General features: G+C 40.1%; 1 protein-coding gene across 2 annotated transcripts in view; it reads right to left on the minus strand.

The window, feature by feature from the left end:
• Window positions 1-18,399, minus strand: part of large2 (LARGE xylosyl- and glucuronyltransferase 2) — a 116,573-nt gene that overhangs the window by 18,254 nt on the left and 79,920 nt on the right. For both annotated transcript variants that reach the window (XM_074666485.1, XM_074666486.1), the window contains 4 exons: window positions 13,152-13,377; window positions 5,895-6,184; window positions 5,337-5,419; window positions 667-790 (listed from right to left, as the gene is read on the minus strand). In XM_074666485.1, coding sequence (XP_074522586.1) covers window positions 667-790; window positions 5,337-5,419; window positions 5,895-6,184; window positions 13,152-13,251 — 597 coding nt within the window. In that variant the 5' untranslated portion in view covers window positions 13,252-13,377. The remainder of the gene's footprint in view (window positions 1-666; window positions 791-5,336; window positions 5,420-5,894; window positions 6,185-13,151; window positions 13,378-18,399) is intronic.

Raw genomic sequence — 18,399 nt, forward strand, 5'->3', positions numbered from 1 at the left:
AAAGGTTTTCCAGGAACATGTTGTACAATATCTTATCGGTTGTTAGAAAACAACCATCACATTTGCAAGATTATTTTTCACTTTTGCCAGGAACGAGGAAATACTGACACACTTTCTAGATTTCTGGTTTGGTAACAGGTGTTTTTTTAGACTACTGTGGATTAAGAGACAGATTTTAGTTTGTTTAGGAGGTGATTTAAGCACACATAGAGGACACTGATAGAAAAACTCGATTTGTGTTATCTGCTTAGAAATCTCTTCCCTCCCTCTGACACTGAAGTTATGTGTGAGTCTAAAAGAGGCTAAACTGCAGAGCGACCCTCTGTCACATCCTGTGGTTTCACCAGCAAAGCAGCTAAATCAGCCCTCTGATCTCTGTTAATGTGACAGACACACACAAAGACGAGCCAGGACCTCCCGTCTGAGGATCCTTGATGTCTCTGCAGCTTGCGACTTCTGTATCGACTTCCCTTTGATGCTCTGAGATGAATCTCCCCTCTTAAAGAAGATTTATAAATACATTTAACTCAACTTTCTGTGAGGATCCTCTTTGATATGCTAAATGTGACTTTGACTCACCTTGTAGGAACACTGAGCAGGAAACAAACGTGTGTGGATGAAGACTGATGTGTGTGCGTGTGTGAGTGTGTGACTGCTTTTTCTTACCTTGAGTTCATCTGCATCGTAGAAGCTGACTTGCACTGATGGTACCATCCAGGACTGGAACAGAGAACTCAAGATGCGATTGGCTACTGTGTCGGTGATGAAATGGAAGTGAAGAGGATTTCTCCTGAGAGGAGAGAAGAGGACAGAGAAACAAAGAGGTCAGGGGACAAAGTGGTGGTTGGATACATTTGCTAGTCAACGGTGTCATGTTTTGTGCAGCTGCGATCTTGTTTTCCGTGAAAAATCAGGCATGCAGCTTATCCCAATTTAAAGGGCAGTTCCACTCTTCTAATCATCAAGCTCTGTTTTTTGATGAATGGGGACTTAATGACACTGTGTAATTAGAAAAATAGGCTGCATCATCATTCTTTGAGGCCAGTGCTTCCAGATTATGAAAACAAACAGGTCATTCATTTTGTTTTCCTAAATGTCTGTCAACATTACAGCATCTTTGCACTATACTTAAAATGCAGCAACATATTGTGTTTTTTTTACATGCTCCTTGATTGAACGACCCCTCTGCTCCTGTTGAGTGAAACTGTCATAATGCATGGAGGTAGTCTCTGTGAAGCCACAAACTTGTCTCTGGTTCAGAGTTTTGGAGCCTATCCTCAACAGAAAATGCAGAACTTGACCTAGGATGATAAAAAAAGGAGCGAACATCATGGGATGCAACCAAAACCGCCAGGCCATCTGCATCTTAGGGCTACAGTTTTTAACACTTCTGCATCAACTTCATGTTTTAAGACTGCTGCAAGTCACTAAACAATCACTTAATACTCACTTTCAAGCTACGTATCTACAGCACTAAAGGTGCTGTAGATACAGATGATAGTTCTCTTTGAGTTCATCTTCTCAACAAAAACAGTTTTTGAAAAGTGCAGTAACACTTTATTTGAAGGGGTATGCATAACACTGACATGGCAATGTCATGGACATGACATGACATCTTTCATTAATTCATTAAAGACAGTGACAGGTTATGTTGTCTTTGTAAATGTGAAGTTGTAATATAAAAGACATCCCTAAACAATGTCAGCTTTCCAGAATTGACCGAATGACACTTCATGACAACATTCATAGACATGCATGAAGCCTCCTTCAACTTAATGATAGATGTCAAGTTGTGTTTATGGCAGTGTCATGTCAGTCTTATGTATACCCTTCAAATAAAGTGTTACCAAGTGGGCTGTCAGTCAACAACTAAACTTTATCGTGATAATTGATTGAAGAGGGTGTTATGGTTTTTCAAAACCCCAAATGTGTCACATTAATTGGAATATGTTGCAACAGAGTCTATAAGAGTTATTTATAATTTTGGGGGTTGCGCCTCAGGCGACCAATCAGATTTCAAGTGGATCATACAAAATGGGATGTTCCCAAAAAGGGACTGCACATAAAATTGTGAACTCCTCACTATAAAAGATGAACTTCCTCAAATGTCTGATGTAATTTAAGGGGAAAAATGTCTGTTTTGACATTAGGGCCTCAGAGAAAAGGGTTTCAAAAAATGAAATGTCCATATCTCCCTCCAAAAAAACAACAAGATGATCTGCCTGTTGAAAAAATGCATCTCACGCCCCCCAAAAAGGGACTCAATCTCAAATTCAGGGACGACAGCTCCTGTTGGAGAGGTCTGACTACAGCACAGCACTCAGAATTCATTTGCAATTAAAATACAACCCCCAAAAATTCAATTCATTCTCAAAGCCATCAGAACAAGTAAGGTCAGAAGAAATAACTTCATTATTTTCAAAGCTTTAAAAGCATTCCAACAACCCTCAAAGTGGAGTCGATTGACGTCAGCAGAATCCAGAGAAAAACACAAATCCTTAATGTAAAAATAGTCTTACAGAGAAAGAATCTGTCTTCACTTTTATAGAAATTCAGTCCATTTAAACTTCTGCGTCAGCGAGGTCAGGGTTTTTCAGGTGTTTTCAAACAGTTTCTTTTACTGAGGTCAACCTCTCCTATTTAAACTGTTTCTGCCTAAAAGTTTTCTTTCCTCTCGTTGCTATTCAAAGACTTTCAAAGCATACACGAGTCCAGGTTCTGGTCATGTCAGCTGTAGCTGTAAAGGAAGAGAAACACAAAGACGAGAGGTATGGAGCTGGAGGAGAGTCATGGAACAGAATAAATCTGTTAATGAGAGAGAAAACACGGCAGGAGGCTTAACGTGGAGAACATGTTGAAGGGGATCTCAACAGAGCAGAGTTAATGGAAAGACGCTCCGAGAGCTCCACACAGCATGACGAGAAAACTTGACCAAACTAAACATCTGAAACTTTTAGCTTTTAAAAACCCAGAGGAGCCCCAAGAAGTAAAATGAGACTTAAGATCTTTTGCTTGGTGCTAAATGAATGACTTTTGTCTAAGAATTACCTGTTGTAGACTGTAATCTTAATTTTCAACCGTGGTTATCTCCTGTGATGGAAAGATGATGGAAATGGAAGGACAGCAGGAGTCGATCACAGCCGTACAATTGGAGAATTAACACCGTACAAGCGCCTCCTGACTCACTGAATCCCATCATTGATGAAAAAATTAAAGGTGTATTACATGAAGTGTTAAAACACTAGCACAGCTGTATCCGCTGAAGGTAGGAGGAACCAGTAGGTCCATATGAAAAGGACAATAACACAGAATTTGAGAGCTCCCTGCAAGCGACTCACCTGATCCGACAGTCACTGAGATCGGTGGGAGAGTGAGTGTGAGATTACCTTCTGGCCACAATCTTTTGCAGGAGGGTAAACTCTAAAGGTGGGTACACACTACAGGATTAACAGGCTGATTTTTTTCCTGATCTCCACCTTGTGATCAAAGCCAGCAAAGGCTTGATTGTCTGATGTCTGCAAATGACATTGTGTGTGATTTTCCTGTGGTGTCGGGTGTGTTAAGAGTGGTTTTGTCTGGTCGGAGCTGCTCAGAAGGCTTTTGATTGAGACATCATAGACAATGAACATGTTTAATCTTTGCAACTAAAAATCCTGTGGTGTGTGGGGCGCTTCAAGAGGGGCCAAGCAGCTACAGTGTGTAATGTTACGTGTACCGGAGCAAAGCCAATCAATACACGAGCTGACTCAGCTGACTGACCGAAGAGGAGGTTGTTCAAAGTGTTAATCATTCAGCCCATATCCCCGCTGTCTCCACAACTTTTTCCATAATTGTTTTTCTCTTTTTTTTGTTCTTTATTATTTTTTCCCATTCGTCGGTCATGTTTATTTACACTGAAGTAATGTTTTACCACACAAGGTTTGGAACATTGAGTGTGGAGAAGTTGATACTCTGTTGAAGAATCAGTTCGTGAATGGTGTCCATTGGAGTGCAAACACCACACACTATGACATCAGAAGGAAGATATCTTTTGCGACTTGTCTTTTGTTATCATTGAGTGTGTGCTCTTTCATTGTGTGAAGGTTTGAAGAATCCTGTAATGTGTGCCAGCCTTCAGGCTTGGGACATCATTCAGTGCCCTGATCATCCCCTCCATGCTGGGTTTGAGCTTCTACCCTCTGGCAGAAGATGTAGATTGCCAAAGGCAAAATCGAACAGGCTAAAAAAATCATTCACAACACAAGCCGTAGAACAGCTGAAGTCAAATCTTGGAAGATGACGGTTATTATGCATTTGTTTTCTCAGCTGTGTACTTGTGCGTACTTGTCCATTTCAGCAGGGAATCTGGATGTGATTGTGTTTTCTATGTTTTTTTTGGTGTTCCCGCAAACTTCCCTCAGAGGCCAATAAAGTTCAAGCTCAAAGTTTGCAGTTTGAAGCTTTAGGACCATGGACAGCTCTGTTCTTGATGGTCTGGAGAGCAGCGCATTGTTCAGCTGTCTAGCATCTTGGGAGTCAGATTTCAGATTTGTTATAGCCTGGACTGTATTCTCTCTGTCCACTACAGACTGCTGCATAGATTAAATAGCATTGATTTAAAAACTGAAATAAGATAAAAATGTGGCAATCATGTAAGTTCTGAGCACCCACAAGCACAAACAGAAATCAGCGTCTATGTTTGCTCCTTTACTTCCACTGTCCAAGCAAGTGACCTCTCTGCAACCAATAAGAAACGTGTGGTTTTTTCATGGTACTGAAGTTTAATACAAGTGTTCAAATGACATTCAATAAATAAAAAAAATAAGTGTTTGAGTATTTGAATGTAAAAAAGAAAAAAGAAAAAAGAAAATGCATTTATGAGCTATAAAAGAGAAAAAACAAGTCTGGTGATAAAAATTAAAACAAAAGTAGTTTTGACTTGCGTTTGCATTTGTTCATTTATTTTGTGTCACAATAACCTGACCTATGCACATTATGCTACAAGTCTTTTTTTAACCATTCATCATAATGTTTTACTTGCATTTCCTGCTTTTTTATTATTATCACTTTATTATCTTGATAGATGTTTTCTGATATCTCTTCATTTGACCCCCACCTCTTTCACATTTACTCATGCAACTTTGCAGAACCAAGCTGTCAATCAAGAATTTACTGGTGGGTCTTTCTGCCAAGATTTTCATGACTATAGCAGTCAATGAATAGGTGAAAAAATACCTCAAAATAACTAAAAATAGGAACATTTGGATGGAGTTAAAGACAGTGAAAAAAGTTAAAAAATATATTAAAGAAAATTGGGAAATAAAGTTTAAACAACTTCAACAGGACAAGCGACTCACCTGTGAAAGAGGACGGACTTGACCAGCGTGACCACGTCTCTGCTGGCGTTGTGACCGGCACAAACGCACGCTACATGGATCAGCTGCAGAGACAAAGGAGATGGAGAGCCAGCTGATTTAGGGTGAAGGTTTGAACGACAGAGAGATTTACACTCTCTGACTCTAACACTCTCATGTCTTCATGATCTCACACTGTTATTCCATCTGTCTTATTTGAACAGATCGTCAGGAGAATATTTATACTAATATGAAAATGTATCTTGAGTTTTGCTTCTGTGAATCTTAAAAAGCTTCACTTTATGAGTTTTTCTCTTCTCATCTTCTACTTTCACTCCTCTTCTGATGTCAAACCCCATATTTAGCCTCTGAGATATTTATGATTCACGTCATTTGCTTTGCAGCAGTTAAGTCTTTGAGAAGCTGGAGCTTAAAGGCTGAAAACACTTCAAAGAGTGTGAGTGTTTCCTCCGAGTTAAACTCTGTCGGCTTATTCCTTGCCATCCCCTCCATCCTTTGGTTTGTGAGGGCTGCTGTGATTGGCTGAGAGGGAGCCGTTACCTCACACTTCTGGACGGTGGGCGATCTCGGACACTCCGTGTGGTTGTTTTTTTCCTCGGCTGTGTTGTCCCCATCCTCTGGCCCTGTGTCTGCTGAGGCTCCCCACTGCTGGTTGCCATAATTGCCATCTGGCAGCTGGGCGGCGGTGCCTTGCGATTGGCTGAGCTGCAACCTGATCTGCCTGTTTTCTTCCTCCACCTCTCGCACCCGAGACTCGAGGACGGCTCGCTCTAGGACCCGGGCTTCCGGCGTGTCTGCGAGGCATGGAGCCAGGAGGAGGGAGCGACCATCTGAGGAGAGACAGGAGGAGGTTTAGACTGTCTGAGGGGCACTGATTCATCTTGGAAAACAGTTTAACACAACATTTAACGAATGCAGAGAAGCAACCTTTAACACGGACAGTAACAGTTTAAATATGGAGGAGAGCTGCTGCTTTGAGCTCTAAGCCCTCTGTTTCTTTAAATCAGACCTGACAGATGACAGAGAGTGTAACTCAGGCTGGAGGAACCTCAACCTGACATCGCAAACGTTTTGGTTTCCTGGCTGGTGACACGAACACGCTCAGACTGTTCTCATGAGCTTCACACTTGAAAATGAGCCCGTCACACCACATCTGCTCCTCTTTCACCACCTCCCTTATTTCTGCTTTCCTGACACACAGAGGTGTAAATATTACTGAGAGCCTGAGGTGTAGATGTGTGGAAGAAAGCATAGAAAACACATGAGAAAAATAATTCAAGAGTTTAAAAAAATAACCAAAACCAAAGAAAAAGCGCAGGAGTGAGGAGGGAAGAAGACTTTATGGCTGTGTTAGTGTGTGTGTGAGACAAAGTTGTGGTTTGTTTCTTAATAACAGTAGAAATGTAAACCAAAGAGACATTCATCTGCTCTAATTGAATATTCCTCTTCCTCCAGGCATTTCTCTGGCTTCATTTTATTGATCGAGTGAGCTTGGATCCCATTAACCAACATCTAAAAACAGCTTTTCTGCATTGTTTACAGTTCAGTGAACAACTGAATTAAAAAATGGTGCATAATGTGTATCTTAAATGTTGATGCAGTTATTTACCCATACTTTATTTTTAAAGAGACATCAAACATGGATTAAGTCTCAAGTTCTCTTCAGCAGATGCTACAATATGTAGCATCAGACGACTTGCATAGCAGTTTTTCTTTTCAAGAATGACGCCTGAAATGCACCACATACATCTGTAATGCCTTTCCGTTGCGCTGAATCTTGACTGCGTTTGTCAACTTACACCGACTGTGTGTTCAGTCCGACAAGCAGCATGACATACAGACAGCTGGAGTCAGACCGAGAAGTTCCCGCTCTTCCCATTCCATTAATAAGTCTCTCTTCATTAATGTTGGGCTGTAAAACCTCAAACCTGTTGATTCTTGGTCTGGCTCCACTCATGTCCGTTTATAATCATACTCAAGCTAAATACAAATTGATTTTGACATAAGTTGTCTTATTTTGAAAGTCACTGGGTGCTTTTAGGTAGTTTTCGGTCACTAGTTCCTGTCCTGCTCGATCAATCCCAGGCTGAATTTATGCATCCGTCAAAAAAGCATGGCTGCGTATTACCTGCAACATGATGGACCAGCCATGCGGATGTACTGCAACAGGACAGATCCAGTGTAAGTTGACACATTGATTTGAATGATACCCATTTGATCCATTTGCCATGACGGAGCGGAGACGCACTGCAGACGCAGCTTGTGTATTTTAGCTGTGACTGTTTTTCACTGCTGATCATTGGTCACAGTAAGCCCACCCCTAGTTCCTGACAAAGTCAGTGCTTTGCCCTGGCCAAGTCTAGAGTTGGTGCATGCTATGCACTGATTTTGGAAACTGTGAGCCAATGCTATGGAAACACAGAGAACCAGTGCTAATCCAGGCACTGGCCTTGAGCAAACACTAGCACCAGTTTGGTCAAAGGGGTACGTAAAGGCTGGCAACTTGAGTGCTGTGCATGGGCAACACCTCATTCTGCTTCTTCTTTGAAGAAGCTCCTTTTATCTAAATTCATGTGTAAAGTCATCAGGTTAGACTGCTGCTCACCCACTCTGTTTTTATTATTAGACAGGTGAGTTTGTTTTTTTTCATTTTAAGTTCATTTTTTGGAGAGAATTATCGCTAAAGGCTTGAGGGTTTTTTTTGTAATCTTCATTTGTTCTTTTTAGCTGCCTCTTTTGTTGTAAATGTCTAATTTTCACTACTTTGTAATAACAATCTTTCTTAAATCTAACAACTGGGGTTTTATGTTGCTCTCCTTTTCTACCCACAACCAAGGTTGTTTATTGAAATACTGTGAAATTTTAACCCTGGAATTCTTCTTGGAAGATAGCACAAGGCTCTTTAAAAAAAAAAAAAAAAAAAAAAAAACTTTTCTGGCATTTTTTCAAAATTTTCCATTTTTCAGCATAAAAAAATTGAAGCTCCTTTTCACACCTGCCAGAGTGTTGAAGTCAAACACTCCTGCTCAGGCCGCTCAGTCTGTCAGGCTAGATAAGGAGGATTATGTGTCTTAAGTTCTATAATACTTGGCTTTTTGCTGTGTTTTCATATTCAAACTTCTTTTTAAAAGTTTTAATTTCCTTGGTTTAGTTGATAGAGCAGGAAAAATGGTGGTAGTGGGGGGAAATGTGCGGGAAACCCTAACCTCAAACCTGTACGTCATATCTACGCCCATCAAACTCTTCCTCTGATGCTTTTATCTGCTGTGCATCACTAATAGTCTGTTTTTATGACTCCTAACGTCCTCTTTAACAAGGGTTCAAGTCTTGTACAACACACTCTAAATTGCTCTTTTTGCTAAAATGTGCCAAATAAATAAAACTGTCAAGCCTCATTTATTTATGTGCAATTAAAGGGGCTGAAGTTTGCAGGAATAACAACATCAGGAGACTGGTTTGCCCTGACAGCACAATCCAGAGCTCTGGCACTCCTCACTTTACTGAACTTCAAACTTGATGTACCTTAAAAGGAAACCATGTGGTGTCTCATTTTCTCATGTTAACATATGTTATTTATGTTGTATGCCAGGAAACATCCACAGGGGCTATAAAGGTCTAATTTCTCCATTTACAAGAGGGAAAAAGTTGAGTTTTGTTCCTCCTTGGCCCTCAAGAGAGAAGAAAAACAACTTTGCAAATGTTTGTTGGTGAATTTGGATCCAGTATTTCTGCATTCATGGATGAAGGAAAGTCACTGAACACTGAACTGTGTTTTTTGGGCCACAGCATCAGGAGGTTTTTGCAACTTTGGCAGAATTTTTTTTTCATCCATCTCAGAGTAAAATAGAAGCTTGATCACATCTAATGTTAAAATCTGGACCCCTATCAACAGGTCGTGTATTTAACCCATGCACAATCTTTCCCTTTCTCCTTCCTTTGTCACCTTAGCTGCACTTGTCTAAGATGTGAACACAAACCTCGGTCTCTCCTGTGCCATCCACTCCAAAAACCTCCTTGTAAATCCAGAACAGGACATAAATAGAGCGCTTCAATCAATCTAAAAAACAATGACTTTGCACATAATCCAGGCAGGGATTATGTTGTTCTTACAATGCAATCAGGAAACCAGTGTGGTCATTTCTAAGAAACATGGATGTACATGGTTTGTCTTTCCTTTTTTAACAGTTTCTCCTCCTCATGTTTCACACTGCCTCCTCCTCATTCTCTTCTTTTCCTCTATCTCACCATGAATCTCTGGTCCCTCCCACTCTTTTTTTCTCTCTTTCTTTCCTCTATCTGGTTTACTTCTCCTCTCTCCTTCCTCCTCCACTCTTCTTTCTCCTCTAACCCTGATGGAGCAGCAGCTGGCTCACAGCTGAAGAGAGGCATGCTGGGAATGTTCACACCCTTGTTGATAGAGGAAGAGAGGAGATGGCAGTGAAAAGGAGGGATTTTTACGCTCTTCCAACATCTCATTTCAACTGTGTTGAACATTTTTATAAAACTTTGCGATGATACATGATTCGGGAGTATGTAATAAGAAACGTGGGTAAAACTTGATATTAGGGAACCCATATTCACTATTAATTAGGTGCTTACTAATATGCGTATAAGTAGCATACTAGCCCTTCATTAGTATTTATTAGGCATGTATTAACATCTTATTCTACATAGTTGTAATAATACCTCTGTTACAATATAGATTAAGATTTTACAGTATACTCCTAATTATCATTAATTGAATGTGAATATCATTTTGTGAATTTCAGGGCCCACGTTTTAAGATTTCAGATTGATAAAGGACGAATTACTGTTCTTGTGGTACTGCCCCTTTAAAAGGCTGTAATAACCCACATTATTCTTCATGTCATTATTCAGAAACAACAATGCATTTGTTTACATAAAAAATTGATAATTAGGAATTAATATAATGAAAAATCTTAATTCATTTTGTAATACAGGTAGAATAAGGCTATGTAGAATAAGGTGTTAATAAGTGCTTAATAAATACCAATGAAGGGCTATTATGCTACTTTTATGCATATTAGTGAGCACCTAATTAATAGTGATATGTGTTCCCTTAAGTATTATCAAAATGCCTTATTCTTGGGTTTCAGGTACTCAACAATTGGCCTGAATAAAATGTTTCCATTTCAGCATGTTCTCTTTTTATCTTTTCCAATTGAAAAAGTTTATAAGGGATTTGCAAAGCTTTAAGTTATGTTTTTATCAACATAGACGACTATTTTCCACCTTTTTTGGTAAAATGGGCTTGTAATTTTTTCTTATTTTTTATCTGCTTTAATTCTGTTACCATGTTGAGATAAAATGTTCTGCTACAGTTTATGGCTAATTTTGGCTTCTGCAGCTGTAGTTACAGTTGTGCTCGAGAGCAAACCATGAATCTGAGAGGATGGACGACAACTTGTCCTCAGAGGACAGATAGAGTGACCAGAATCTGATCTGCAGTTAGTAAGTTAGACAGATGGGCAGACAGACAGACAGGCGGGCAGGCAGGAACAGAAGCTGCTGGTTATTTCTGAAGTGGTGTATTTCTGCTTGGAGCACGTTCTTACTTCACCACACACACACACACACACACACACACACTGTTCCATGTTAACTCAGCAGTCATGCATGTTCCTGGATCATCATTGAAGGGGAATCCGTTTTTCCACTTTGGCTGCCTTCCAGGAATCACTGCTAACCTCCACATTTACATCAAATAATCAATGTTTGACCAGCAAGTCTGCCTGTGTTGGGGGGTTTCAGAGAACCACATGCAGCCTTGAGTTATTCTGCACTCCACCACATGACGGGACTTCAATCACAAGAGCTTAAATCCAACATTCAGGGGGAAATCCATCCTGCAGGGTATACTGGACACCGGAGAGAGTGGTATGATGGAGCTGCTGTTACTTCATGTCAGGAGGAAAGGGACAAAAAGTGGAGGAATAGGAGAATATTCTACGCAATGCAAAATATACTCAGTTATTAATCTGATGGAAAAGATGTAAATAGAAGGAAAGATTGGAAATATTTTTGGAGATAATCATGAGAAAAATTATTACAAACTCAATAACAAGAAATCTGCTCTGATTAATATGTTTGCATGAGGAGTGGAAACTTTCACTGTTTCATATTTTCTCTGCAGAGCAGACAAAAATTGCCCTCAAACGTTCAAGTGGAAAAATCAATCAAAGCTTTGTGTTTATGTAAATCGATCCCGTGTTTGCTCCTCCACTTTCATCACGACCACAGGAGCTGTTTGTTAGCAGAGTTTATACAGAGCAGCAGTGACTGTGTGCAAAATGAGACGTTTTTAAAGTAAAAAATAAAACCTTTCTGAGGTTGAGTGCAAACAAATACACCACAGCTCTTTTCAGGCAAGAACTGCATGATGTGACAGGCAAAATGTGACTTATAGGCTCTGTGAGGACTTTTTAAGTGATCTTGAAATAGTCTCACTTTGACATATTTGTCTGTTCATATTCCATCATTTCCAAGCATTTGTGAGTGAGTCTGATTTTCCCTTGAGATCCCAATTTTTTTTTTTAAGAAACATAGACTAAAAGTCCCTTAGATTGCAAAGTTTAACCGTTAGACACTAAATCTGGGTGGTTAGACAGAAAAAGGATGTCAGAGCAGCTAGAGGCCGAAACACAAACCAATGGTGCAAACAGGAGCTGAAAGCTAAAACCCTAACCAAAGGCAGAAACATAAGCCAAGGGCTTAAACACGTGCTAAAGACTAAAAAACACGCTAAAGGGTGAAACACTGGCTAAAGGCTAAAATGTAAGCCAAAGGATGAAACACACACTGAGGGCTGAAACATAGGCTACAGGTTAAAACACGAGCTACAGGCTAAAACAAAAGCTAAAGGATGACACACTTGCAAACAGCTTAACACTGGGTAAATTCCAGGCTAAGGGCAAAAACACAAGCTAAATGCTAAAATACAAGCTACAGGCTAAAAAACAGGTTAATGGCTAAAAAACATGCTAAGGGCCATACACAAGCTCAAGTTAAAGCACAAGCAAAAGGCTAAAACAGACAAAAAAAACTTAAAGGGGCTTGAGCATTTTCTAAGTGATCTTGCAAAGTATGTCTTCTAGATAAAAGTCTGATTGTAATCTACACTTAAGAATGAGATTATAAGCACCAACCTTGAACAAAGAAAATTTGTTTCAATCTTATCTCCATTTAATTCCAAAAGAAACACATAATTCGCTAAAAGAAATTCATGATAGTGTGCTGAGACTCTGGTCCAGAAAGTGGCAAGGCAGTCCAAAAGCAGATGCTCCTTACAGCATCTTTAAGGATCTAGAGATTTCAAATTTCTTTGCAGAAGAAGGTCTTTTTCTGTGTGTGTGTCTGTGTATCTGTGTGTATTTGTGTGTCTGCTCCAGAGGAATCAGCATGGTAGCTTTTTGACCCCAGCTGTTGTGATCCAAACAGAAAGTGCTGACTGTGGCGAGCCGCTGCGGCCTCTGTGGCTCTGAAGAACGTCAGAGTGAAAAATCAAAGCGAACAGAAAATGGTCTCCATGTGTTTAAAAATTAAACTCAATAGACGGATCGAAGGAACGTCCAGCTGAGTCGCAGAAAACCTCCCATAATGGATGCTTTCTGCTCCCACTGCTTGGATTCCTGTGACTCTATCTGACCAAACCACGGCTCCACTCTGATTATAAATCAGCTCCCGACTCTTCAGACTCTCTCTCAGATTACTCTGGATGATGAGGAGTGCAGGGGTTATTTTTCACTGAATCATGCACACAATATGTCAAACACTCACTCTCCAGGTTTCCAGCCAGCAGGTAGAGCCAGGTGAGCAGGACGACGGCTGTGAGAGACGCCACCAGCAGCTTCAGGCGCCCACGACACAGCAGGTTCATGATGGGACGGAGACGCTGAGGGCTCTGAGGGTCAGGGGTCAGGGGGGTTGGGGGGAGGAGAAGGGAGGGGAGGGGGGGCTCAGGTGGGGCTCAGTCCTTCGTGGAGTCCCTGCAGCATCCTTTCATCTGAGGAGAGAGGAAGAAAGAGTCAGAGAAATACAAACAGGCTCACTGTTTGATCTGTTTGAGACATTTATCCACCTTCATCACACTACAGAGAGAAGAAAACAACATCTAAGGCACAGCAAACTCCAAACAGTGATTTAACCTTCATCTTACTCGGACAACCCCAACAAAAAACTTCCCACAGAAACTTGTAAATCCTTTTCCTGTATGCACTCCTGACAACCTGCCTAAAGATTTCTCTGAAGTTGTTTATTGCTGTGAATGCAGTAATGCATTCACAGCATATGTTCTTCTGTGTCAAAAAAATTTATTCTTCTTCTTCTTCTTCTTCTTCTTCCGCCCGCTTTTTTGGACCGCTAAAACTTCTGCAAACTTCAACCGATTTTCACCGTTCAAACTTCAAAACGTGTGTTTCAGTGGGGACAAGGGGGCTATGACTCTTCAGAAACTTTTCACAAATACTTTCCGAGATATTCAACAATTTACGAAATTTCGGTCCCATAGAGATGAATGCGGAATTTTCAAAATTTTCTCCCTTCAGGACATTTTTTCAGCCTGCTTCAAACCCTTCTCATTCAGTCATACATTCAGCTACAAACTCCATTCAAACTTCAAAATATTCAGCTATCTTTTGGCTCCATTCAGTGGGTTTCAAATGTTTCCTAGCATTCATAGTTACTTCACAATGACCCTTCAAAGGTCATGATGCATTTCAGCTCTTCAAGCCATTTAACATTGGTGTGTATTGGACGGAATGTTTCAGCTCAGAGTGGGCGATTCAAACGACAGAGCAGGGAGAGGGGGAAACAAGACCTGGGAAACTTCTGGGTAAACTGCTCTCTTGGCCACATTTTTTGAGCTATCAACACGAATAAGCCCTCAGCATGTAAGTAGTCTTGTCCTGCTTCTGACAAAGTGGTTTTTAAAGCAAAAGGATGGAGCCCTTTTTCACAAAATGACCAACTGTCGGGCAAAGTCAGCTCCGGCACCCATGTACTCCAATGTTAATTCCTGAGGGGTTTTCTCAGAGATCAGTCAAATTTCCCTCATCTATATATCGCTGTCATGGGCCTATTTCTGCATCTTGAGACATGAAATTAACACAGACAGCTTCCTCAGGGTCTCAGGATTCCTACGGTGTGATCATTTTTCTTATCGGCCCTTTGGTTTAGTCACAGTTTTAGGCAGTTTGACACCCTGATTTCAGTGAAATGTGTTGGGAATCAACAGACTCCACCAGCTCTCTGATGGCAGTTGGTAAACAATGATCACCATGGCAACATCTGGCTTCAGATGAGCCTCAGCTGACAGGCTTACATGATTAAAAACTTACACACAGGACACACAGAATTTCATTTTAACAGGGTTTCAGAGATGAGACTTGCATTTTCCCTCAGTCAGGTCATTATTTCCATAACTGTTCTTTAAAATTTAATTCATTGCTTCAAATTTTGAAAAGATGCAGCCATTTCAACTTTAAATTCATTTATCCATTTAACTGATTCATCCATTCATTTCCTTTCATCCAAGAGTTCATGGCAGGTTAATTTAGCATTCTGCATTAGCAGTTGAGTGCCAGCTTTTCATGAATTATTTCAACCATTTTCAGACATAAATTCAGTCATTCACGATTAGCATTCTGCTTTTGCAGTTGAGCACAAAGTTTTCAAGACTTAATTCAAATGATTTCAGACATAACTTTAGCCATTCTTGTTCAGAATTTTGCTTTAGCAGTTCAGCGCAAGCATTTTAAGACTTCATTCAGCCATTTTCAGACAAACCTTCAGTCATTAATGTTCAGCATTCTGCATTAGCAGTTGAGCGCAAGCTTTTCAAGACTTTTTCAACCATTTTCAGACATATCTTCAGTCATTCAGGTTCAGCTTTCGTTGCATTAGCAGTTCAGCGCAAGCTGCTTCAGCATTCTGCATTCACAGCGCAATTTCTTCAGAAATTGCTTTTCTAGTTCTTCTTCTTCTTCTTCCGCCCGCTTTTTTGGACCGCTAAAACTTCTACAAACTTCAACTGATTTTCACCGTTCAAACTTCAAAACGTGTGTTTCAGTGGGGACAAGGGGGCTATGACTCTTCAGAAACTTTTCACAAATACTTTCCAAGATATTCAACGTTTTACGAGATTTCGGTCCCATAGAGATGAATGCGGAATTTTCAAAATTTCCTCCCTTCAGGACATTTTTTCAGCCTTCTTCAAACCCTCCTCATTCAGTCATACATTCAGCTACAAACTCCACTCAAACTTCAAAATATTCAGCTATCTTTTGGCTCCATTCAGTGGGTTTCAAATGTTTCCTAGCATTCATAGTTACTTCACAATGACCCTTCAAAGGTCATGATGCATTTCAGCTCTTCAAGCCATTTAACATTGGTGTGTATTGGACGGAATGTTTCAGCTTAGAGTGGGAGATTCAAACGACAGAGCAGGGAGAGGGGGAAACAAGACCTGAGAAACTTCTGGGTAAACTGCTCTCTTGGCCACATTTTTTGAGCTATCAACACAAATAAGCCCTCAGCATGTAAGTAGTCTTGTCCTGCTTCTGACAAAGTGGTTTTTAAAGCAAAAGGATGGAGCCCTTTTTCACAAAATGACCAACTGTCGGGCAAAGTCAGCTCCGGCACCCATGTACTCCAATGTTAATTCCTGAGGGGTTTTCTCAGAGATCAGTCAAATTTCCCTCATCTATCTATCACTGTCATGGGCCTACTTCTGCATCTTTAGACATGAAATTTACACAGACAGCTTCCTCTGGGTCTCAGGATTCCTACGGTGTGATCATTTTTCTGATCGGCCCTTTGGTTTAGTCACAGTTGTAGGCAGTTTGACACCCTGATTTCAGTGAAATGTGTTGGGAATCAACAGACTCCACCAGGTTTCTGATGGCAGTTGGTAAACAATGATCACCATGGCAACATCTGGCTTCAGATGAGCCTCAGCTGACAGGCTTACATGATTAAAAACTTACACACAGGACACACAGAATTTCATTTTAACAGCGTTTCAGAGATGAGACTTGCATTTTCCCTCAGTCAGGTCATTATTTCCATAACTGTTCTTTAAAATTTAATTCATTGCTTCAAATTTTGAAAAGATGCAGCCATTTCAACTTTAAATTCATTTATCCATTTAATTGATTCATCCATTAATTTCCTTTCATCCAAGAGTTCATAGCAGGTTAATTTAGCATTCTGCATTAGCAGTTGAGTGCCAGCTTTTCATGAATTATTTCAACCATTTTCAAACATAAATTCAGTCATTCATGTTTAGCATTCTGCTTTTGCAGTTGAGCACAAGCTTTTCAAGACTTAATTCAAATGATTTCAGACATAACTTTAGCCATTCTTGTTCAGAATTTTGCTTTAGCAGTTCAGCGCAAGCATTTTAAGACTTCATTCAGCCATTTTCAGACATATCTTCAGTCATTCAGGTTCAGCTTTCGTTGCATTAGCAGTTGAGCGCAAGCTGCTTCAGCATTCTGCATTCACAGCGCAATTTCTTCAGAAATTGCTTTTCTAGTTCACACATGTCCCTCATAGCCCAAAGTTTTCTTAACAGACAGGGAGTGAAAGTGGTGATTGCTGTTTTAACTGTTAGAAGCTTTTATATTCGTGGATGCCGTGTGTAATCAAAGGTTTTTCAGAATCAACAAAAGAAAAGAAGACATGCTAGCGTGCAGAGAGACTGTGAAGCAGCTTCTTTGCATGCTTCAATGTTGCACTGATTGCACGACGACTGTGAGTTCTGGACATCATCAAACTCTTCCCAGCACTACCTGCTGCGTTCACACATCTGCTCACTCTGTCTTCTTGCAAAAACTTTATGAAAAGACTATGGGGAAAAGACTGAGACAGGCCAGAGGAAAACTTTTTCATTTGTCTTCAAAATCTTTAGCAGCTTTTCAAAGCTGTGCTGTAAGTTTAATGTGTCACACTTGAGGTCAAACATCCTCTAATAGGATTTGACGCAACGTTAAAGTAAAAAACAAGAATTAGATATGGGTTTTTGTTTTCTGATTTTAAATTGGGATATATTCTTTTAAAATCTAAATCCTTCATTTAAGTCCTCCTTTATCAGTTGGGCTGGGTCGCAAATACACATCTACCACAGTATTAAACTAGAGTAGAAGAAGTTCTTTACTCTGTTTACAACACTTTTTCTGCCAATTCCTCTTCTTTGCCGAGTAAGGCTGTGAATCTCACGCCAGGCTTTTATTTTATTTTCTTTTTTTTTTCTTTTTTTTTTTAAATCACACTGTGATCTCTGTGTGATGAATCACATAAATGCTAAGATTTTTGTACTTCAGACACTAGGAGCTCTGGTTTGGTCTCTGTGTGGAAGTCTGAAATTTTTAGAGGTGTGGGACAGAGAATTTTCGGCTTAAAAAATAGCTGCACTGGGGAGTGAAGCTGCTTTAATGATGTCATTTTCAAGCTTGTGGCCCTGTCAAGCCTCCAGTGGTACTATAATTATCTTGGTTTGGTCACCTTGGGGGTCTTCAACAAAGAAACATGGAAACAGATACAATATGTTCAGTTTGCATAGTTTTAAATCAAATTTAAAATCTCTTTTGTCTATATTTTCATAATAATGGATTTAGTGACCCCACTTTGTGAACCACTGATGTCGTGGAGCAGCAACATGCCACTAGCCGGTAGCTGCAGTAGATGGCTACTATATAATACTTCAAGCTTAATGCTCTACTACCTGGATGTAAACAGTCGCAGTAATCAGACTTATGAGGAACCAGCCGAGGAAATGTGGACATTAACCTGCAAGGAGAACTACAAGCTGGAGGTGCTAGCTCTGCTAGTGTTAGCCACACTCTGCAAATGAGTGAGACTTTATTTGTAAATAAATAAGTGAATAAATGTCTCATAAAGTTGGGGAAGTCTACTTTTACAAAGCTTTTATATTTTCACTTTTGGTGGACATGATCAAAGCACATGATCTCTGTACCTGGTATTTATCTTCCTGGCTGCACTGGATGATTGAGGTCTTCTAGGTGAC

This window comes from Halichoeres trimaculatus, unplaced genomic scaffold, assembly GCF_033239565.1.
Source record: "Halichoeres trimaculatus isolate MK-OKI-2021-1 unplaced genomic scaffold, fHalTri1.1 fHalTri1_scaffold_3, whole genome shotgun sequence".
Lineage (NCBI taxonomy): Eukaryota > Metazoa > Chordata > Actinopteri > Labriformes > Labridae > Halichoeres > Halichoeres trimaculatus.